Source organism: Tamandua tetradactyla, chromosome 1 (genome assembly GCF_023851605.1).
Source record: "Tamandua tetradactyla isolate mTamTet1 chromosome 1, mTamTet1.pri, whole genome shotgun sequence".
Classification (NCBI taxonomy): domain Eukaryota; kingdom Metazoa; phylum Chordata; class Mammalia; order Pilosa; family Myrmecophagidae; genus Tamandua; species Tamandua tetradactyla.
The window spans coordinates 109,167,731-109,193,052 of NC_135327.1; the positions used below are offsets into that span (position 1 = coordinate 109,167,731).

The following is a 25,322-nucleotide window of genomic DNA, read 5'->3' on the forward strand; positions in this document are numbered from 1 at the left end:
TGGGTAAGGTAATCATGGAAACACCCTAAATGATGATCAATCAATAACTCATAGTTAATTAACCACTAAAATCTTACTACACCTTTCAGGACAGTTGTATTTTTCCAGAAATTATTATATACTTTAAAGTATCATTTTAATATATGGACATTTTGAGAAAGAGCTGGCATTGATAAAAACTCTTCTGTTCCAAATTCCAATTATAATTCATGTCTCCTTGTCTGTTGCTGTTTTCCCTTTTAATTAATTAAATCATTTTAGCAATAATAATAGTATACCTTAAAGATCTATCTTATATCTTTATAGTACTTTTGAATTTTGAAAATATAAGTAAAAGTTCACCATAATCCTTTGAAAAAGTCAGGGAAGCAGTTGTCCCTTGTGCCAGTTTGAAGCTGTTGTCTACCCCAGAAAAGCCATGTTCTTTAATCTGTTTCCATATTGCTGGGTGGGATCTTTCTGATTAAGTTGTTTCCACAGAGATGTGACCCACCCATTGTGTGTGGGACATGTTGATTAGGTGGTTTCCATGGAGATGTGTCTCTACCCATTCAAGGTGGAATTGCCTACTGGAGTCTTTTAAGAGGGAACCATTTTGTAAAGAACAGACAGAACCCATACAGTCAGAAACCTTTGAAGATGCTGAAAGAAAATGCCTTTGGGGAAGCCATTGAAGAAGCCAGGAGAGAAAGCCAGCATTTGTTGCCACTAGCCTTCCGAGCTGAGAGAGAAACAGGGAATGTTATTGACCCTTTTTTGAGTCATGGTCTCTTTTCCTGGATGCCTTAGTTTGGACATTTTCATAGCCTTAGAACTGTAACTTGCAACTTAATAAATTCCTTTTTAAAAGCCGTTCCATTTCTGGTATATTGCGTTCTGGCAGCTTTAGCAAACTGAAACAACCTTTTTTGTAGAAGCAGAATCAGAATCAAAGTGGCCTCCTGAGGCAAAATAATTTATATTAAATTGGGACTGCATCTTAATGTTCTTGTTACTTTTCCAGAGTTTTTTTGGTTTTACTATGGTTACACTATGTACCAAGTTAATTTCAAGATATGTGTGGTATATCAGTCTTAGCCTACTTACTAATTTACCTACAATATTCTGATTTCCTATTACTGGCTTTTTATTTTTGAATTAGCAGTTAGTCACTTTGCCAAAACCTTTTTTCCTAAAAAAAGTTTGAAGAACAGTCCCTCTACTGCTACCATTCCATTGCGTTTGTTCTTTGAAAGGGTTCAAGGTAAAACCCATATCAAATAACATATACCATTGTCATGGAGGAAAGAAAATTATGACCAGGAGAACAGGCATAGCCAAAGATGATTTTTGGGGATCATTGAGGTAAAAATAAAGGAGAATTTTATGATAGAAGATAAAATGCAGTTCTTTAACTGCGATAAGAACATAACTGTTTGAGCAGGAAACTGAGTAGTAATTTGAAAATATAGATTGCTAAAACTCTGTATTGTCAGGGTTCTCTAGGGAAACACCACTGACAGGAGATTTCCTGTCTGCTAAATCAATGGGTTGGTTTAAACAATGGGAATCTATTGGCTCACAGTTTTGAGGCTAGAAGAAGTCCAAAATGAAGGTGTCCTCAAGGTGATGCTCTGTCTGAAAAGATTGTGGTTTTCTGGGACTGTCTGTCAGTGGTCCTTGGCTTTTCTATCATGTGGTAAGGCATATGGCAGCGTCTTCTGGCCCCTCCTGGTTCTGTATAGTATTGGCCGCCAGCTTCTGGCTGTTCACTGTGGCCTTTTCTATAATGCCTCTAGGAATAGGATTAAGGCCTGTCCTGATTTATCTGGGCCACACCCCAATAACGTAGCCTAATCAAAAGGTCCTATTTATAAGAGTTCCTATTCCCAGGAATGGATGAAGTTTCATAACATATTTTCCTAGGGTACCTAGCTCTAAGCCACCACAAGCTCCAATTCAGTACTTACAATGTTTAAGTAGATTCCTGACCTAATGTGTCAAAGAAAACTTTTAGAAAATAAAGCTGCATTTCTGGTCTAAAAGCATGAGTGAGTTTTGAAGTTCTTTACTTGCCAGTGTCAGAGCCAGAAAATGGATATATTTTTTTAAAAGCCAGGAAAATCCATCTAAATTAAAAAGCACATCAATGTTTTTGTTGTATTCTGCACCTGATATTAATATACTTAGTTGGAGATTTTACATATGCTGATTTTAAATATATTTAATTTACGTATATAATACATATACTGAGTTTTACATATATTGAATTATATTACATATAATAGCTTTGAATATGGATAAAAGAAAAAGAAATGTGCTATAATGCAAATAGGTAACGCAACATCTGAGTTTTGTTTTTTTGTTTGTTTTGTTTTGACTGGTTGGTGGGAAAAATAAGAAATCAAGAAAATTAAGTGCACATTGTCACACTGTCATTTCTTAAAGGAAAAAAAAAATTGTGTCCCTAAAATGTGGATATTTTACCTATCCAGTATTCTATGTATAGTCTGAGCTCTTTTCCAGTAGTTCGTGATATCATGTTTCCTTTAGTAACCTTTGCTTTCATAATTAAAGTATTGTTATTATTATTATCATTATTATTATTATTACTATCACTATTGTCATTTTTGGAGCTGAATTGATGTGGGGTGTTAGTATGGGCTCACACCTTTTTTATAGGTTGAAAGCTGGAAAATATGCTCTTTGAATGTTTGCAGTGTTTATGTAATCAGTACCTGAGTTGCCAAGGCTTATTGAAAACAGCTGGGTGCCTGCTGCCTGCCTCCCCCTTTGTTGGAAGTGTTGCCAGAACAGGTAGTCAAAAAATGGAAAGTAAGGGAAACTTCAGCATCTGGGGTGTCTCTCAGGAAAGCAGCTGTGGCTTCCTAAGGGAGCAGTCATTGTTTCCCATCAGCCGAGACTCTGAACCCCCTGGGGTCCAGTTCTGGCACGGCTGGCTAAGTAGGATGCAGTTTATGACTTAGGACTTATGCGAGAAACCATTTGGGCAGTCCCATCTCTGGCAGAACACTGAGAGAAATCCCCCAAGCTGGGAGCCACATGTGCGCTCCTGGCCTTCTATTAGCTGACGCTGAGAGGTTCCCATCGACTGGGCTCCATCATCTCTTTGACACAAGCAAAAACAATACTGAGGGATCTTTCCAAAGCACATCTTTCCAAGATATAGTGCCCTGTTTTTACAACCAGGAATTATTATTATTTCTGTAAGCATGGTGTTTTGTTTTTTTCTTCCAAAAATGAACTCATTTTTAAAGGACTTTTTATGTTCCTAGATGGTAGGCAAGTACAAAGAATTTTTTAATGGCATGCCAGAAATCCTGGATTAACTGTGTTGAATGGTACTCCACATTTGTAACAACATGCTCTTCCAAGTTTAAGATTTTGTACATCAAGAACTGAAAATGGATACCCATATGAGATGAAGTAGACTGTTGATTTATGTCAGAAAGATGCCAGATGCAGGCTTTTGCTATTTGCGATTTGCTCCCCTTCAACTGCTGTGGTGATAGGATATTTGTCAGAGACTGCCATTCACCTCTTGGGAAAATGGCATTTTGGTAGATTAGGATGGAATGATTTCCTAATAATTTTCAGTGAATCAAATCTCTGATTTTAGAATATAAACGCCTTAAATTTAAGTAGACAGAAATGAAACAGACTTAGAAAGGTGCAGTACTTTCCATTTTAGATTAAATATCCTGTTTCTCATCATTACAGAGAGTTCTGTAAGGATACATAGGAACTATGATTAATGTAGAAACATTTTTTATAAAAATCTTTGATTTCAAAACCTACTGTATAAGAGGCAAAGAATTTTGTATCGATATGATGCATACTCAGGAAAATTAAGTGTCATTCTATTTCCAGTTGTAGCCAGAACTTATTTGCAGAAATATGAAAGTGAAAAAGAATTATTAAATGTATTTTTTAACTTCGACAATAATTCTTTAGGGTAAGAGGACAAGGAGCAACGTTATGATACATATATACACATATATGTGTTATATATATATAATGTTTTGGTTCCTGTGGTTTACCCATCACTAACTCTAATGCATAAAATCATCTCAGCACAGAGTCAAACTAAGTTTGTCAAGTGCCTTTCTATTTTTCCTACTCTCTTTTCATTCCCAACTTTATAAAAACTAAAGCAGACCATCTTTAAAATTTTTCCATTGCCCTGATTTTTAAAATTTCCTTCTCACATCCATGAAAAGTAAATAATGTGAGATCCATGGTAAATACAAGAAGAAGATTATGGGTGAAAAAAATTATTTCTACAAAGTACATTTTTCCTAAGATATTTTCCCCAAGAGAATGGTCAACCTTCTCCCTAACATCTTTTCCAACATGTGACATTTGGTCCATTATTAATTTGACCTTATTATAACTCTCTCTTCCATTTCTCCATGGTTTTCTCTTCTGTAGTTGAAGAAAAAGTTCTAAAAAGTCACCTATAGAATTAAGAACTGGATGATGAGAAAAAAAGAAAATCTGGCTTCAGTTTTGAAGCACGTATTTCAGCTTCCCTGTATACATTAATCATGTCAAATCAACTTTGGCTATCTCTCATTTTCCTCTATTCGTGAGTTGTGGTTAAGTTGGGCATATCTTTGTATGTGCTGTTCTGCCAAACATCTAACTAAAAAATCTCATACCTGGGGAAAAAAAGTTGAGCAGGAAGCCTGGATGTTACAAATATATGCATCATAATATTTATATTTAGAAATTTTCTAGGAAGCCATTCTAAATGGAAGAAGTGTCATCATACAAAAGGAAAGCCAAGAATCTAGTAACCAATAGAAGCAATTTTAAATTCATATTACTGAATAGCCATACAATCACAATAAAGGCTTGCAATATTGGGATTTTAAGAAAAGTATCTTTAAAGACACTTAATTCATAACTGAATTCAAAGATGAAAAATCCACAGATGTTTTTGAGAAATGTTGCATCTATTTTCACTTTATGCTAATTGTGGTTTATACAATTTCCACCAGATGGTTTTGCATGCACAGTAGCTAATTCATGTCAACTGTCTTCAAATGTATTTTCTGAATCATAGGTAGGTTTGGAGACTTCTGAGTGATCTCTAATCTTACTAATATTTATGACTGGCAAATGTTAGTGTGATAGATCAAATGTAGTCTGGACAAAAATAGAATATTCTTTAGAAGTGTGTTTGAAAAGAACACACTTTCTCAGGCAGTTTAGAGTTTAGAAATGAATAAACCATTGTGCATAATAAGAGGTGATTATCTTTTGAGGGGGCTGAGAAATGCTTTCAATTGAAGAGTCTGTATTTCTTGTCGAGATTAAGTACTTTTTGTCTCTATTATTTTAGGACCCTTTACTCTATTGAGTAATTAAATAGTGAAATATCTGTATTTTCAGTTTTCACAGTTGCATAAAGGATTTTGAAACTTTGTTCTAATGTTTTATTTGACTTTATTTTTTTAAAATATCAGTCATGGTATATTTAGCATATTCTGTTGTTATAAAATATTAATACCAGAAGATAATTTCTTGTATGAAGAAACATATATTATTTTCAAAAAAAGATGTCCTTATCACTTGGACATTCACAGAAACTTACTTCATGTATTTTTTCCTGAGGTAAGAGCTTTATATATATAAATTAATGTAAAATTATAGTTATGATGTGAGTTAAAATATAAATGATGGTAAATCATTGTAAGACTTCATATTAAGTATAGCTGATATTGTATCCTCTCTTGAATGAGGTACAGAAATAAACACGTCAAGGACACACGACTTTCAAGCAATAGGTATAATGTCTGGAAATGATTTCTCTTAGGACTTTGCTTTTTATTTATTTTTGTCTACTATGATTCTTAATATGTTGCTCACAGAGAAAATATACTGAAAGTAAAATTGACAATTGTCAATTTTGTTTGTTAGGCATTGTTAAACTGCGCAAAAATTCTAGGAAAACAGAATCTATGATTACCTAATATTTTTCTCATGTTTTCATTTCAGAAGGCCCTTCAGTACATTTGGCTCCAATTTCTATTCTAGTTCTGTTTGTGCTTATTCATTCCCCTGTGTTAATAGGAGATTGAGTTATTTTGTATCAAATCAAGGTTGAGCTCTTTTTAGATTTTTTATCTGTACAGCAGACAATGGTTACCTCTACAAAAACCAAAACTGTGTTAAAAAGAATATTTAAAAAAAACAAAGGATCAGTTTTACTTTTCTCCAAATACTTTGGTTGAACATACTGCATATTTAATGTATCCCTTTAAGTAGTGCTGATGTGTCTGTTGTAGTTATTGTTAAATAGCCAGTTAACATATTTTACAGACCTTATCTACGGCAGACGAATAACTAGTAGGTAAACTATACCTTCCATTTAGAGCCAGTATTTAAGCATAAAGTTAAATGAGACATTATATCTGTGAACATTTTCTGCTAAATATTTATGACAATAAATATATGCTTGAGACTCAAACTTGAGCTATTTCAGATATTTTATTTCTCTTGTGAGTGACTCTAGTACTTTAAAGTTTTCAAGCTTTATATACAATTTATCTAAAATTTAAATGACTTAAGAAGTTTTATTTTATCATTTCTGTAAAGTCTATCTGATGGTGCTAGCTAGTTCTAATTGAAACTGTACATTGCTCAAGGTGATATTCATTTTATTTTGCTCACCAGCTCATTAATTAATGAATATATGGGGTATAAAATAAATGGAGACAGATACGTAACTATATATAAGCCAAAGACACACATTTTTGCTAAATTGAGTATCTGAGGATATGCCACACATGCAAATGTCTTTTCTGATCCTATTCTCTCTTCTTTAAGATTAGATGCCTGTTTTTCTCATAATTAAAGCCATTTTGAATTAGGCCTCTTAAAACACAGACATATCTTGGAGGGGCGACACAAAGTCAGTTCCCCTTGGCATATGACTATGGATTAATGACTCAGATTAGCCACCTGCCAATTGATGAACTTTTTGGAAAGGGGTGGAAGAAACTTGGAGAGCATCTGTACAGGGCAAAGTTCAGGCATCACAGTAGAGGTCCCTGGAAAGTCAAGGAAATAGCCTGGAGACAAGGGCCACTAATGATGTGTTAGCCCAAGCAGGGCTTGACACTGAGAATGAACTTCCTCTGTTTCATATTTTGAATCCAGCTGTTAAAATCATGGGACTTGCCCCGATCTAGGATAAAATAAGTGTGCATTGAGTTTGTATGTATCTGGAAACATCATATCTATAGATCAGAAAAGACTCTACTGTTGTCATTTATTTTTCCACTGGCCTAAATAGTGATTCTGTCTCCATTTAATAAATGGTTCTTTGAGAAATGTGTTAATGAATTATTATTTATAGAACACATTGAACCTAGTAAACTATGGAGAAGTGAAATGAAGAAAGACCTTAAAACAAAAGCCAAGAAAAAACTTGAACGGGGAAACTTTTTAATAGACTACAGTAATCAAGTGGTTATAGTGAATCCACATTAAAAAATGTTCTAATATAAAATTACCTATGAAATGTATTTCATCTATTATAATATATATATACAGGTGCACATATGTTATATTCAAAAACATAAAAGCAAATCTGTTTTTTTTCCTAATTAAATATTTTCTAATAGAATGGAGTGAATATTTCAGGGCCAGACATATTTTGAGAAGGGCATAGTCATTGTATTTAATCTCTATCATCCTGTGCCAATCTGGATTTCATTACGTATAAATACTCCAATTTTTGTTTAAACCACTGATCATGAAAAGCTCCAGAAACCGAGCAGTTAGTGACTCAAAATTATTACCAGGCAAATCCAGGTTATTACTATTAAAAAGCAAATGGGTTCATTGTTGATATTCATACTCATTGAACTGACTTCCCAGGATGTAAACGCAAACACCATTCCGACTCTGATATTTACCAGTTTTGTGAATGATTGGTAAACCATACAAATTTTGAGTTCCCATTACCCCATCAGCAAACTGGATACCATTTCTCAAAAGTTTATCCTGAGAACTCAACACCCAAGTCTAGAAAAGGCACCTAAGATAATGCCAGTCCAACCGAGGATCACAGCAAATGTAAACTGAACCTGAATTTGACCCCTGTGCTTCATCAGCCTTCCATCAATTTGGAAAGATCAGCTGTAGGGACTTGCAAAAAAACACAGGGAAACAGAGTAAAATTGCAACCTATATAACACTGCATTTTTTCATAAGCAACTATAGGCATTTTAGATAATTGTCAAAGGGAAGGATTTTGTTAGGGATGGTTTTCTAAAGGAAATGGGACTTAAATTACAGTTTCAATGGTGGAAAGATTTATCTATGAAGTGGTGGGTTCACAGCAAAGGTAAGAACTAGAATCACAGTCAATTTCACTGTCTTTTAAAGAAAGAATTTCTTCATATTTCTGGGAACCCAGATAAACATATGGATAATCTGGAGGGCAGGGATTCAGGGAGAGAAGAATCATGACATACTGCAAAATTTTACATACAGTATTAGCTTTTCACTGAAGTCCTCTTTCTGGCCTTCTCCCATGCAGAGTTTCCTGGTGACCATAGAAACCAAATTCAAAACCAATAGAAACTTCTACTGGGAAATGGATTTCAGATTCCATTGTCTTGTACAACGCATGCTATCGAGTATGGGCACAGTGAATGTTATGGCTCCAAATTCAGCTGTACTCCCTAATTTGGTAGCTTTGTCATTTCTGTCACTGTGACAAGCCCCCTTGTCAGCCTTCCCTCTGTCAACATTAACCCATCTCCACAGACAAACGCAACTCAGTGCACAAGTCTAAGTGCTTTCACAAACGTTCCTTGATCTTGGTGTTATTTTACCTGGCAACATCAGGAGAGAACCCATGAGGTCATTTCTCTGAAATACATTCAAAAGAAACAAAATCAAAATCAGTCTTTAAATAGATTGTATTTGAATTTTGAAGCAAATCCAAAATGCTAATATTATTCTTGACTTCTGCTTCAATATAAATGCTGGCTTTGTTTTAGTATTTTTTTCATATTGTGTGTGTTATAGGCAGAAAAGAATGCGTGGATTTGAAGAAAACTATCAGACTCTATAATATGAAGGATAATGTTTCTCTAGAAAGGTACAGAAGATTCCTGTGAAACTCAACAACCTACCCATAAAATCTAAATATAAATGAGAGCTTTTATCTATTTTTTTCCAAATTCAGTCTTTAATAGTAAATTCTCCAGAGTTCTGGATATTTTCTGTGAATATGGCTGTGAATTTTCAGTAATGACCTTGACTTCCCCTCAGTCTGTTACCCCAGAAGGCTGCCATGCCTCAATCTTATTACTTAAATGTGCTTGTTTGGCATAGTTTTATGGATTTTTTCAGAAATAATTATATTCTTCCTGGGGAGAAACAACTGGTTGTGGTTAAAGAGCAAGTTTTCACAATAGTGAAAAATAAGAGACATTCTCACAAAGCTATCCCAATTACTGTGTTTGTTGGGCATCACTTTCTTTCATCATCATTCTAATTCTAACTCTCTTGAAATGGAGATTATGAAGGCACTCCTGCAGCTTAATTATTAATCCATGGGTAACAGCAATGAAAATTGACTTAGGAAATACCTGATGGTTAGAAGACTATGTGATCGGTGCCTGGATTTCACCTCAAAAGGAGAAGACATGTGCATCACAGCATTTGGTGTTTAGATAAAGCGTAGTGAAAAATTCTGCAAGCATGATTTGTTACTGAAGATGGCTATGTAATCCATCTTGCTAGGGTTATTAGAAACCAAGAGTTTTGTTTGGCTAATTTTTGGTGATTTGTTTGTGGATGTGTGATGTTATCCAAGCACAAGAGAGTATGCTCAAAGAACTCTTTAAGGCTGCTTATTATGATTGAGCTTGTTACTAAAAGTTTAAAGAGCATTCTGCAGTTAAATGTTTATACCTGATAATATCAAAAGACTGAGAAGGAATATCAGCAGTAGTGTTTAGAATTTAACTCATGTTGAGTAAAGTTCACAGTAGGCAGCATTGCTTTGCTTTAGAGAGGAATGATTCTTTAACAATGTTTTTATTTCTCCTTTTCCAAAGACTTCTTAAACTGTATAAACAATGAGATCATTTAATACACTACATAAAACATACAGTATGCCTAACTGCCAGAAGAAAGTTTCATTTCATTCAGTACCTAACTTATTTAGCCCCATCCCTAGAAATGACCCAGATTGGTGAATATAAAAAAAGTCACAGAAACAAAACTTTTTATACCCACTCCTGTCTTCACAGACATATTTAAGTTGGGTTGGCTAAATTCTATCAGTTAACAACTGCTAGAATCAATTTGAATGATTTAACTGTCTAAAGTTTTTATGTGCATAATCTACTAGAAAGATATTAACGCGGTTGAACAAAGGCATTAAATATTGATTCACTTTTTTTTTTCCTATCTGTGTTTTATTTCTTCAGATTTTTTTTTCCATCTGCATTGCTTTCTGGGGAGCAAGAAGTATTCAACAATTTGCCTACAGCCCTGGGAAATAACTTAAGTATGTACATAATTCTCTTATTTTAACCAGTTGTTCACAACTACAAAATGTTAATGTCTATGAAAAAATGATCACATTATATATGTAATGTTTATATGGATCTGTTCTTTAATGAAAGCTAAATGTATTTCTTTACTATTGTTTGCTTTTCAAATTTATTATGTCCTATAAAGTCAGTTGCATTTACCTTCCTCTGTTGTTACAGTTGAAAATGGATCATTTCAAAATGTAATGATAAATTCATTAGTAGCATCCATGCCAAAGAGTTTAGGAAACAGAGGAATAGGGAAAACTTAAAAACAGTAGATAGAATGAAGCTCACCTTTGCATTCACAGCTTTTCCTTTGATATTTCCTATAATTGTGCTTAGAAACATATTTGTAGTTATGCAAATGTATTGCATTATATGTCTGCCTAAGGGTGAATTTATCTTCACAAACCACACAATCTAAGGAGCAACAATACAGAAGACATGACTGAAATGAAAATAGAATTTTTCTGAATTAGTTTATTCAGCAGATTATTTTGTGATGCATATGACTGATATGTTTGGTCAGTTTGTGTTGCCAGATCGAGGACCATACTTGAATTATGCATTATTTTTAATTGTTGCAATAATATTAGTAAAACTCTCTAAATAAAAGTGCCTAAATGGTGTTTGCCTATTATTCATTGAAATTATACAAATCTGCCAAGTGTCTCACAGGAGGGAACTAACAGGGGTAAGCAGAAAAAGGTTCAAAGGAGGACAGAAAATAATTGAAAAAGCTTTTCTTTCCCTTTCTTCCAACAATTCTTAGATTTAAAATGATGATTTGGGTAATCAAAGTTATAAACACTAAGACAATTAACACTGTTTTTCATTGAACTTTGCCTATATTTGTCACTGGTTTAAAGAGACCTGAGCAGTGACTGATTTCATTTTTGAACATGTTATTTCAGTGTGTAGCAGGGAAAAACATGGAACTATTAAAAGGATCAGACTGCAGGTGTCTATGTGGGCTAATGACACAGGCTTGAAACATTTATTTTTCAAGTGTGAACAGCAGAGGAAGACTAAATTTTGCATGATGGAAAAATTAACAAATTATATCTCAAACGTCAGAAGTTGGGGCTTGGCTTTGTTTCATTCGTCTTTTTATATATTAATTTAACACAGAGTCAGAACAAGTATTTAAGCCCATCACAAATCTAACCCCTATTTTTCTCTTTTACCAGTGGTTCTTGTTGGATTTTGCATGTGAAGAATCATGTTAAATCATGGAGCCCTCTGCTGGCTTGAAATTGCTAAGTTTATAGCTTAAATATTCTTAATGCCTTCAATCCTACACCTTAAAGCATTTTCAGTCTAGAATCGATCACATTATCCAGTAATGGCAAAGAAAAGAGACTTTTTACAGCTCTTTATCCAGCTTTTTCTGTATCAGAATAGTTTCACCATTTCTCCATAAAATATTCATAAATATGTATATATACTTAAATATATGGGAATGTAGAGGAGTGGCCTAAAACAAGTATAATAGTGGATACAAAGTATTCAAAATGATAAAAAAAATACGTTCATGATGAAGCTCAATTTTTTTTGAGTAATGTCAAATATATTCATTCTCTCTTTTATCTATCAGCTTGCCTCACTATGATTTTGAAAAGTTTTCCTTTAGAAATAGATACTTTCTCCCTCTAAATTTCCAGGCCCTTGACAGTGGAAGTGCTTCTTAGAGAGATAGTATCCCAGGGCCTCTGAGTTTTAACCAGGACACCTTATTCGTCACCTTCCACCTTGCTAATTTTCCAGTTTCCTCTCTCAGAGCATTGCTATATGATGACAGACCATAAGTTATAATTACCGTTGCAAATTGATCTTCAGTGATGCTTGTGACTTATACTTAGTCTTGACTCGAAGGCCTTTCTCTCTGGCTTTTCTCTCAAGAGGCAAAGCACTAAAAATAGGACTCATCAACTGCCCAGCCCTTCTGGTGGAGAGATGCAAAATGATTCTGCAAATTATTATGAAGACATTCAGTTTTGCTCAGGTACTAGAAGGATGACTAGAAAGAGGAAAAGCTCAGTTGCTTATTTAATATTACTCTACTAACACATTTTCACTTAGCCCTGAAATCAATTTCATTCAGCCTTGAAATCCTGTGAATTAGATTTCTGTTAACACCACTTTACAGATGAGAACAATGAGGCAAAGAGACATTAACTAACTCGTGTAGGCCCATGAAGTGTAGAAGGGTCCAAAAGAAAATTTAAACCCTCTTAAGGATGACATCAGAGTCCACGCTGTTTCTCTATTCCATGATGTCAGCTATCCAAGGCAAAGGAGTTTAGAAGTGTAGACACAAGAGTTTAAATTCAGTTGCTTCCCATTCAATTCATGCTCCAAGGTAAAAGTAAAGTTAACGGGTTAAGTGTTTTAGTTGTAGGATTAGTTGACTAAGTGTGTGAGTTCAGAACTCATTTTTCTAAGAGTGCTGATGCCCTAGGTTTATTTAAAGAATGCCATGGTTGAAAGAAGTCCATTCCTGTGCTTGCTCTATCAATTTCCTCAAGGATTATCCAGAAGTTTAGTTCTACGTTTTATGCCATTTATTTTCCTGTCATGTCATTCCTCCTATTTGGGTTAAACTTTATCTAATCATTTCAAGGCCATGATAGTCAGCAATAAGTGAATTAGTAATTGTGTATTGGAAGTTCAACTAGTCATCAAGTTATATGCTCCCATTTTCTATTTATGCTTGATTGTTTATTAGAGGTTCGTAAATTTCACTTTACCGCTGATGTATAAGTCAGCCATTCAGCATGGAATCTTTTATCTGCAGGAGAAATATTGAGTATTTAAGGCTTAATATATATTATGAGGCATTAGCGTATAGAGATGTGATTTTGTTAGCGAGAGCAAGGTTTTTTCAACCTCTCTATTTCCCCATATTTATAACTCTCAGAATATGAAGATAAGATAGAAAATTTAAAGGCTAGTTTGGCTTTCAGAATCTTAAAGCATTTTTTGATGTCCTGATTCTCAACAACCCCATTTACTCCAGTTGCTGCTCTTTCTTCTCTACAACATGAAAACTTACACACAAATACACAGGCAAACCTAGAAAATGCAAAGAACGAGCAAGCAAGAAGTGATGATTCCTCTTGAGGGCTGTGCCATCCTTTTCAGAATCCACAGCCTGTAACACCATTGAAGTAATTATTTTCCAACGATTCTGGGCACTCCGGTATGCTCCACTAGAATAAGTTTGTCTTTTTGGCACATCCTCCCTTTCATTAGCAGCCATACATCCAATGTTCTAACTTGTGTAGATGCACATTACAGAAAACTGTAAAAATTGGTCTTGTTTTCATGCATTAGGATTACCTGTGAATCTTTTTAAGAATGTACATGCCTGGTATGAACCTTGGAATTATGATTTAGTGAATCTGAGCTGTATTCTTAAAGCTTTGTTGATGATATAGTATGGAGGCCATAAGCAATCCAGAGTGAAAGAAAACCTCTTTAGCCCCTTCTCTTGAGTTTCAGAAATATGCAAGGAAGTTGCATAACATAAGGGAATGTTATTTTCTACACAAAACATTTTAACTAAGAGAAAGGAAGTGATGCTGATTAAATAAGCATTGCTGTTTAGGTATGTGATCCCAGGAAAAGAACCGTGTCATGTTTTTGAGGTAAATTGAGCTTAAATTTTTTAAAACTAGGTAAGCATCAATGAGATGGGGAGCAGAGGGAGTTGGTACAGGCAGGACTTGGCAAAAAAAAAAAAATAGAGATTATAGTAAAAATAAGTCCTGTTTGTGTTTTTCCCTATTTTTTTTTTACATTTTAAATAAAATATCATTATTAAAAGTCTTTTAAAATATACTGGGTCATAGGGCTTTAGCTCAAAAACCAAAACTAATTGTCCTCACCTGAACTCTAAAACTAGGAAAAGGGAAAAGGCTAAATCTCTACATCGACACCAAATACGCTTTCCTAATCCTGCATGCTCATGCAGAGTATGGGAAAAGTGAGCCTTTTTCACAAAAAACAATCCCCCAATCAAACACTGCCAAAAAATTCTCAATCTCTTAAGTATCATGCTCTTACCAACAGAAAAATAGCAGTAATTCATTGCCCTGACCATCAGCAAAGTAACTCTAACATCACTGAAGGAAATAACCAGGCCCACGAGGCAGCAAAGCTACAGCCTGGAGCCCTTTCTAAGCCTCCTTTCTACACCCCTTGACTTACCACATGCATCCTCTTACTCCCCAGTTAAGCAGGAACAAGGCACCCAGCTAAAAATTCACTCTTGGACCAGAAGAATGATAATTTTCTTCCCTCTTCCCCAGCCTCTCTTGGCTAAGGCCTCTCCTAGGTGTGCCCACTTCTATCCTCCACTTGATATTGACTGGCCCTTGCATTATTAAATTCCTCACCAAGTTTATTTCTTCAAACTAGAAGCCTTTCATACCACGCCAATGCTAATGAGAAGATTTTCAGGGATTCTAACTGCTCCTCTGGACTCCTCCTCACTCAACTTAGATAAGCTAGCCAGAAAGTTCTATGCCACATTAGACAGGGCTTATGCCCACCAACAAGCCAGAGACAGTTACAGAAAACACTCTTGTCCCTCTGCAACATTTAAGATTAAGGGGCAGGAACTGTCTTTGGGGGAATTTGAGGCAGGTTAGAACAGAAAGAGAGGGGAAAGAAAAACAACACAAACAATGAAGGAGCCGTTGAGCAAGGACAGCTAATCAAGGTCAGGAGGGCCTGTCCTGGACAGACAACTGGCCGGGGGCTGCCCACTTACAGGGAACAGCTGGGGAAGCCCACCCATCTGAAGCCCAATGACCCCCACCAACGCATCTACGGAGAAGGGTGGAGCCCAGCGAGCCCCCAAACGTACCATGTACCACCAGACACCACCCTGTAGAGAAAGGAGGCAAAGAGAAAGAGCCTGAGCAAAGAAGGGGAGGGGGAATAGGCAAAGCTAATCTGTAAAAACAAATGGCCTCACCTCACGTATAGCCTCTGCCTTTTCACCTCTGTCTTTGCAAAAGTGCCTGCATGTCCTCCCACATTTGTTCTTAATAAGTGTTCTGCCTACTTACTCTAATATATACATATCATATAGTTGTGTTTGGTAGACCCAATTTTGTGCTTCTGCTTTTGCCGGGGTCTCCTCTAGAAGGTGGAGGCATGTATTTGCAGTGAAGAGAGTCCTCACTTAGCATGAAGTTAAATGTGGAAGCTGTCCATGCAGATCGCCTTTTCTCTCCACCCTTTCCAGACACAATGCAATGGAAAGCTCCCTTTCAGAGACAGCACATAGTATGCATTTTATTTCACTAATAAAATGCTCTGCACCTAAACAACCAGTGGTTAGGAGATGATGCCTTCTAGACAGGCGGTAATGGGATCCCTGCCAGACAAGAGGCACACCAAGAAGCCTTGCTGTGGCTTAGGCAATAGTCTGAAAGGTGCAAAAAATCACCGGCTGCCAAGTACCATCAGTGAGCTAAAAAATTAACAAATGAATGTTTAGTGATGTATTAAGTACTGATATTTTTCAAGACAATTCACAATGAATATATAATTTGGATAAAATATCAATCTATATTTTCACAGAGTGAGGGAGGCTTATTGATTACACTGATTACGTGAAAAGCAAAAATAAAACAGCTGAAGAAGCATTAGCATATATCTCAGAAATCTGTTCTGTCTTAAGAAGACTGTGATTCAAGGTGGCAATGTAACACGTGCAACTGCACAAGGCATGTGTACTCTTTCAAGCTTGACTGTTTAGATTAAATGACTTTTCTAAGTTCATTTATCTTATTTAACTATTGCAAGGAGTTTGTGCACAAACAGAAAGTGAAGCAACAGCTGTTAATGTATTGGCTCCATTAGCCCAAGGACTTTGCAGTCAGTTAAATAACAGTTTTATCTCAGTTTCATCAATGCTCCAAATGGAAAATCAGTTAATACCAAGAATGGGGCAATATTTTCATCCAATTCGTGGAATCAAGTAAACTTTTAAAAGCCCATTCTCCCAAATGTGAAACCTGATGCTGGTGTATAATTTTAAAAGTTCAACTTTGAATGTAAAAAAAAAATTTTTGGTGTTATTACAGTACAAATTTTTGCAAGGTACAGTGTAGTGATAAAAGCAATGTTCTTTTTAAATTAAGAAGCCTATGCTGGAAAAGCTGTTTGAAATTGTTAGTGTTGTACATATAATTAAACATAGTATCCAAAGAACTATAGTTGTGGCTAAAACATTAAAGTTTTAATAAAACATTAAAGTGTTTTATATAAAGTTATAAAATATCTAGAAAATTATTTATTGTGAAGGTAATGTTAAATGCAAAAGGATACTAAGACATGACAGTACACTTTGCTGCCAGACATCAAACAGATTTTAGAAATCTGTGAAACTTTGAAGAGTAGTTCAATAGCATTGAACTTTTTGGTAGAACCTGCCAAACTTGGTTGCATCTTGTTCAAAATTAGTTAAAAAGCTTTAGTCAAAAATCAATGAATAGTCATTTTGGAAATGCTAATCAAAACCACAATTAGGTAGCACTCATACCCACTAGGATGCCTATTATTGAAAAGAAGAGAAAGAAAACAACTAGGTGGTTTCTCCAATAACTAAATATAGAATTACTCTATAAACCAGCAATTCACTCGTTAAGTAGGTATGTACTCAAAGAAAGTGAAACCAGGATCTCAAACAAATACTTGTACATCAATGTTCATAGGAGTATTATTCATAATAGCCAGATGATAGAAACAACTGAAGTGACCACAGCAAATGAATGGATGAACAAAATAAGGTATAATCATTATTATATTATTTGGCCATAAGATTGAATGAAGTTCTGATGCATTGGATGACACTGGATGCATTGGATGACAACATGGATGAACCTTCCAATACGTGCTAAGTGAAATAAACAAGGCACATAATACAAATATTGCTTGATGTAACATATGCAATATCTAGAAATAGTAAATCTGCAGAAACAGAAAGTACATTAGAGACTACCAGGGGATCGATTGAGTAGGGGAAGAGGAAATTTTTGCTTTGTGGGTAGAGAGTGTTTTTAAAAAAGGAAAAATCATGTGTTATAAATTTTGGGAAACTCTAAAAACCCTTTCAGCAGTGTGGACCAAAAGAAAAATATTGAAATGGTGAAGACTAGGCAGGACAAACAATTGTATGCAAAATCAGCATCTAGATTCTAAGTATCTTATTTATCTTCCTCATTTATCAAAACAACACCATACCACAGTGGAACTGGAAAGGAAATAGATGTCTGTGTTTTATTGGATGCAGAAGAGGGAGGGGAACATTTTTAACTAATAAATTTAAGAAGTACATATATGATATAATAGGCAGACTTCAAAATAAACTAAAAACAGCACTAGGACCTCCTTAATAATAATAATAATAATATTTTAACTCGCATTTCTTAGTCCTTTGCATTTTATTGTAGACTGACTCTGACTCTTCAACAATCACGCAGAAATAGTTTCCAGTATGGGAAATGGCTTGTCCAAGGACATAAAGTTGGTAAAGGATGGGTGCAGGAATGGTGATCCCCACTACTTGTCTCTTGGCTGGGTCCAGGGTAACCCGGAGGGGCTGCTTATTGTACCTCTCAACTGTTGTGGCTTTGCTCAGTTACAGCTCAGTAATGGGGATAGAAAAGGCAGTCCTGGCCACTGGAAAGAGGAAAGATATCATTGCTCTTGGAGCTACATCAGCCTAAGTGGCTTCAGGACACTTAAACTAAGAGGGGTTACTGTAAAGGAACACAGGGTTGTCATATATCCCAGGAATCAGTGGGTCAGAGTTACAAAAACCACAAGCCCAGGGTGCATTATGCAGTGAGAGGCCAAAGAAGGCAGAGGATTAATAATCCAGGGTAGGTGGTGGCAAACTACAGGTTTTGCATTGCATGGGGACAGGGTGAGGTTTTGTATTTGTTACAACTGGCACCTGCATGCAGAGAAGACACACGTTTTGTTGGCTCATGGGATCCTAGAAGGCTCTACTGGCCTCATCATACATCTCGGCAATAAGCTATGATCATGCATGTCCAGTCCCCAGAAAAGCACCGCCTTTCAGAAACTTAGGTGAAGGGTGGGCTGCCCTTCTGAGGGCTATCAAGAGCAAGTCACCTGGCCCTCCAGAGGAGGCCAGGTCAGACTCAAGCACGGCGGTGGCCCCTCTGCCCTAAGGAGTCATGTACTCCTGGAAGTGGGCAAAACTCTTTACTGGGGAAGCCAGGCTAATGAGGCTTTTCGTTTTTTGGTATCTGGGAAAAAGTTGTCCAAACTCGGGGATATGGATCTATAGAGAAGGATCATGTCGGTGCTCAGTGCCAGGAGGGGTGTTTGTTCCCCAACAGAAGGTGAGACTGAGAAAATGAATAAAGTAGTGATTATGCATCAAGAGTAATTATTCTGGTTATGTTTTTTTTAATATTCTATAATCTGGATAATTAGTATAAATGTGGTTTTTTATTTGTCCTGATCACGTGGTGTTTTTAATTTTGAAAGAATTTTCTTTTTTGGAAACAGTTTTCATAGTAACTATTGAATCAATTTACCCTTATAATAAAGCTGATTTTGGCTTAATAAATACAGGTTCCTGTGTATGTGTATGTGTATGTGTTTGTATATGTATGTGTGTGTGTGTGAGAGAGAGAGAGAGAGAGAACGAGAGAGAGCTGCTATTGGTCAATAATTTATAAAATTACTCTACCAATAAACCCTATGTAGTTCATTCATAAATATCCTAAAGAGAGAAAAATTCTTCTATGTGCTTTAACATTAATATGATGTGTCCTGTGTTGAATTGCAGAAAATAGAGTTAAGCACTTTTAATATTTTAAATCAAAAGTATATTAATATAGTACATATGTGCCAGTTTGAGGCTATTCTGTACCCCAGAAAAGCCACGTCCTTCAATCCTCATTCAATATTGCTGAGTGGGATCTTTTTTATTGTTTCCATGGAGATGTGACCCACTCAATTATGGGTGGTAACTTTTGATTAAATGGTTTCCATGGAGATGTGTCTCTACCCATTCAAGGTAGGTTTGCTTACCGGAGCCCTTTAAGAGGGAATCATTTTGGGAAAACTCTCAGAATTACTGAAGCCCACACAGCCAGAGACCTTCGGAGATGCAGAAGGAAAATCCTCCCAGGAAGGCCTTATTTGAAAAGAGAAGGCTAGCAGACGTTGCCATGTACCTTTCCAGCTGACAGAGGTGTTCCGGACCAATAGCCTTTCTGGAATCAAGGGAACTTTGCCTGAATGCTTTAGTTTGGACATTTTCATGGCTTTAGAATGGTAAACTTGCAACTTATTAAATTCCCCTTTTAAAAAGCCATTCTGTTTCTGGTATATTGCATTCGGGCAGCTGAATAAATTAAAACAACACGTAAGAATTAATGACTTGTTTCATTAAAATTCCTTATAAGTTTTAAAAATTAGCTCTAGGGTCCATGGGTAGTTCAGCGGTTAGAATGCCTGCCTTCCATACAAGAGACCCGGGTTCAATTCCCAGACCATTCACTCCAGAAAAACAAACAGATAAACAAACAAAAAATAAGCTCTAATGTGTTGAGAGCCCTGAAGGATAGTGCTTGTGTTCATTGATGACTTCAAGGACCCATTCATTTTGATGAGAACTTATTTTGCAATTCTTAGTTATGAGAGTTAAATATTTGTACATGGAATGATATCTGACCAAATTCATGTTGAGTGGTTTGACATTTAGTCTCCACTGTGGTATCTGTGACAGTATTTGTCAATGTGTTGGCTGAGTTTTATCTGTAACTAAACACCTGCTTCCAGGGCCCCATCTCAGACATAAGGAATCTGAATCTTGGGAGATGTTTTCTGGTATCTGCATGAATAAATAGCTCCCCAGAAGGCCTTTTTGCAGCTTAAAATGCAAAAATCTCTGCTTTAGAGACGGAGGTTTATACATCCTCTAATATTTTGCAAGAGATCTTGTCCCTTGGTAATATTCCTGGTTAATCACAGCTTTATTTGGAATTTGTGATCAGTGATCCTAGAATGATCTGAACTTTCTTTTCCACTTTTAATAAAGAAACTTTCATTTTCTTTATTTCTTTGCATTAGGAATGTAACAAACATTGTTCGCAAAATACTTGAGGCCACATTTATTCTATTGAAAAATAATTTTCCTCCAAAGAAATGCCTGTAGATAGTTAACACATGCTGTTAATAATTCATGAATCTCTTGAAGGTGAATCTGCATGGTTGCAGAAAATTAGAGTAGGACCCAAATTTGGATTCTCAGGCCGGATTAGCCACTTCCTAACTGTGAGACCCCAAATAGAGACGGAAAGTGTCAGTGGTCTTCAGAGCACAGGCCTCATTTTAAGTCTGGTGATGTGTAAACTCAGGTTTTTTGTCTTAAAAAATGCAAGAATTGGACCAGATCATGTCTATGGTCACCTGCAACTTTGATTTTCCAATAAGTAGCTAAACCAAATTACTTCTATATTTCCAAGCAATAAACTACATTTCTTCTAAATTTATATTCTAATTTGGATTTTTAAATAATTTACATTGGCATGTCCTCTTAATTATTCAGCCAAACCTCCTGAATTAGTGAGTTTTTACTTCATAAAGTTTATTAGACTCTAGTTCATGGGAACAAGCTTTGGAAGAAGGTAAGGGGATTACGAAAATGTAATGAAGAAAATCTTCTTCCATTTCAGAAACTTAGAATGACTTACAAATTCTAATTCTCATTTTTCAGGCATGCTGCTCCTTGTAATACCTATTTTATTTTCTTTTTCCCCTGTATTTTATTCTGTCACTTCGCTGTCATCCCTTTTTACCACTCCTACTACAATTAAGTTCAAGAGGTTTTATACCTTCTTTGTGGTTTGTTTGACTACTGATTTTGTCTTAGTAGTTGATAAATTACTCATTTGGGCTAGAGGAAGTGAAAAATATCCGATAGTCACTTAATGAACATTTCCTCTTAGGAAAAATAAACCAAACCTGTTCTCCATATACAGCCCTTGGGAATCTTGAGTACATGCTGCACAACACCCCAGGAAATTCAGGTCGTCCGACACAGGTGGGTGTGGGCAGCCCTCGGGGCAGAGGGAAAGTCCCAGAGCGCAAGAGGAAATTGCTTACTTTAAGTAGCAGGAAAACATTCCAGTTCTAATTTTATTATTGAATGTGAATGCTAAACAACATTTATTCAAGGTCCTACCATAGCATTTCAGAAATGTAACTATATCCGCTTAAAAATGCAACAAAATATAGTTTTTCCTATTGTTACCTCTCTATAATGAAATACATAGGAGAGGCAGAATCAATATAATAATTAGCTTTCTTTGGCTATCTTGATAGTCTCAATTCTCTGCCAGCATTCTAATCCGTCCCGAGACCCTCCAGTGCTGAGGGAGGTGGGGAATGAGGTGGTTGCCTTATTGGTTGAATGTCAGCCCTTAGTACTTTATTGGTAACAAAGTCAGCCAGCAGGGCCTGCAGCCACAGGTGAGTTTCCTTCTATCTGTCTAAGGGAAGGGAGGCTTTGAAAATGAAAGGGACTCTGTTTCTCGTAGATCAGCTGGGAGAAAATACCTCAATGGGGTGTCAAAATCAGTCGGCACCTTCTCTCATTCTAGGAGGTTCTCACACTCCTTTCAGGTCAGGTTCCTCTTCCAGTTTCCACCATTCCTTGGAGCCCTCCCCTAATTCCCTGAAGACACTGTGGCTTGTGGTTCACTGCTGTCATTCTCACCAACACCTCTCCCGCCGTAGCTCTCAGTACTTCCATATCACATCCATGCACATATTCTTTCCAGTACACCTGCACCTCAGTACCCTTCCCTTCCTGCCGCAGGGAAGAGAAATCTGCATTTCACAGGATTCTCCACTTCACTTCAGCCACAGGGAAGAGGAATCTGCAATCCTTTCACAGTCTCAATCTCAAACATGCCCCACTCTTACCATGATGACCGATCTCTCCAGGTCCCTTTGTTCCTTCACCTCCAACATCTGCTTCACTGAGGAATTCTTAGCTCCTTTCCATTGTCTCTTTTATCCTCCTGTATTTACTTACTTCCTCAGGCAGTCATTTCATAGTCAATCATAATAATCATGTTCTTGCTTTTATTAAAGCACGAATATGATTAAACCCAACTTTAGGCCTTCTCTTATCTGAACACTTTTAGCTGAATGTGAATAGAGGAAATCACACAGCCATGTGACTGGTCTCACCTTCTATTCATGATCATGTACCTCCACTGAGCTTTTAATTCTGTCCAGCAATCATACCATGTTCCCCAGTCCTATTTACTCTGCCATACTCCTAGATTGCTGTTCAGATTGCTCCAACTGTTCAGTGTTCAGTCTTGTTTGGTGACTTTACTCCCTATTTCACTGAAAATAAATTAGAAACCATTGAAAGAGAACTTCACCCACCTAGCACCGCCAACCATCTCTGTTCCTACTCAGGTTCAGACCAACCTCTGTCCTTCTACTCCAGCTCCCATGTCTCCTCTAGCTGACTCAAATTTAGTGTCAGTAATTCACAATTTTCCTCTGCCTACTGGAATGTTCATGTCAGCATACCAATAATGTTCCCATTTTCCCCAAATTAAAGAAAGGTGTCTCTTCATCCCACCTGTTATTCCTGTGAGTCCTGTTAATCTCCACTGTTCCCTCAAAGAGTTGTCTCTACTCATTGTTTCTAACTTCTCCCTCCCTATTTCCCATGGACACACTATAGTGGGGCTTTTCCAGTCAGTTCTCCACTGAAATTGCTCTTATTAAAGTCGGTACCCACTCCACGTTGCTAAGTCCTATGGCCAATTCACAGACACTGGTGCCCTCTCAGTGGCCTTTGACAACTTCACTCCATCCATCTTGAAACGTCTTTCCCTTAGAATTTAGAGCTTGGTCCTTGAACATTTTTTTTCCTTAATTTCCTACACCCACTCCCTAAGTGCCATCATCTCACCTCACAGTATCAATGCCTCTACAGGCAAAAGACCTCCAAATGTGTATGTCTCTATCACAGCTCTCCCCTGAATGGCAAACTCATGTCCCTCTATTTACCTCAGTCATAGTAATAGAAGAGGTAAAAAAAAAAAAAAAAAACTTAGGTAGCTGTTACTGTATTCCAGGCTCTGGTTTTAGCATTTTCCATGGATTATATCACTTAATCCTCACAACAACCTGTGAGGCAGATCATGAGACACTGAACAAGAGAGAGATTAGACAGTTTACTCAATGTCATATATCCAAATAGTAGAGACACTGCCAGGATTTGAAACTGGGCATTCTGGTTTCAGAATCTATCTTTTTATGCCCTGCAGATGTACTAAAATACCTCTCAAATTAAACACTTAGATGGCATCTTTCAGGTGTTGAAAACCATATCCCTATTATGCCCCCAAACCAGCAAGTTCTTCCCCAGTCATCCTCAGCTTGGTAAAGAGCACTTCCGTTTATCAGGTGCTTCCGCCAGAAAGCTCCGAATGGTCCTGGGATCCTCTTTCTCTTATGCCCCACCCCACAAACCTCCAGCATATTGTGTTAGCTCAACCTGCAAAATATATTCAGGACATTGTCCCTTATCACATCCTTCTCACCTGCTATTATTCTGGCTCAAGCCTTGATCATTTCTTCTGAGCATCACAATACCATCCCAATTGTCTCATTGATTCTCACTTTGCTTCTTTTTGTCTCTTCTTAGAATGGAACCCAGACAATCATTTAAGCAGAATGATTCTGTTAGAATATGTCAGACAATACCATTCTTCTACTTAAATCCCTCCAATGGCCTTTCATCTCGGAGGAAAAACCAGCACTCTCACTGGACCATGTAAGGCCCTCCACAATCTGGTCTCCATGTGACTTCTCTGAATTCATCTTCTCCAAATACCACCCTGTGTTCCCTCTTCTCCAGCCACATTGGACTCCCCACCTTTTAAATTTCCCTGAACCTGCACTTGCTCTTTACACTCACTATTTCCTCTGCCTGGAATGGTCTCCCTCAGACGTTTGCATGGCTTGATTCCTCTCCTTGGCAAGTCTTTAAATCAACCACCTTCTCATTGGGGTTTCCTTTCCTACAATTTCATGTGCACATACATGCCAAAAATGTTTCCTCTCTTTATTTTTTTTTCCTCCAATAATCTAATGTCCTTTAGGTTGTTTTCTTTTTTTTAGTTCATGTTTATTTTTAGTTCTCTCCACTAAAAGCTTATGAGGGCAGGAATTTGTTGTGTTTTTTTTTGTTTTGTCTTACATACTGTTTCCCCAGATCTTTAAATAATGACTGGTGTACAGGATGTCCAATGAATTAATAAACTCACTAGTTACCCAAGAGATTAGTTGTCAACCAACCCTAAATTCTGAAGTGAGATCCTAGAGAACCATGAGGAATCCAATAGAAACTGTTTAAAATTAGTATTAAGACCCTTGGTTCTTTCTGATGCAAAGATTTGAGTTTCAAAGATGAGGATGGATAAGGGGATTTCTGTAGGGTGCTTGCTGATGTGAAATGTCTTTCTGCTCCTCTCTCCATGGTGGTAAAGAATGTGGTGCTTCTTTCCCCTTCCCTTAAACCTTGGAAAAAAAGATTAAAATAATCCATTAAAAAAAGCTTTAATATTGTCCTTCGAGGTTGGTGACACACCTCGGTGGACTTTTGTCTGATCATGCCTGTCTGGCCAAATGGGCAATAGCTATATATGTGAAGTCACTGTA

General features: G+C 36.6%; 1 protein-coding gene across 1 annotated transcript in view; it reads left to right on the forward strand.

The window, feature by feature from the left end:
• The window catches only part of AGMO (alkylglycerol monooxygenase), a 338,562-nt gene extending 327,380 nt beyond the window's left edge, over window positions 1-11,182 (forward strand). The window contains exon 13 of the mRNA XM_077163065.1: window positions 10,461-11,182. Coding sequence (XP_077019180.1) covers window positions 10,461-10,535 — 75 coding nt within the window. The 3' untranslated portion in view covers window positions 10,536-11,182. The remainder of the gene's footprint in view (window positions 1-10,460) is intronic.
• The last annotated feature ends 14,140 nt before the right edge of the window (window positions 11,183-25,322 follow it).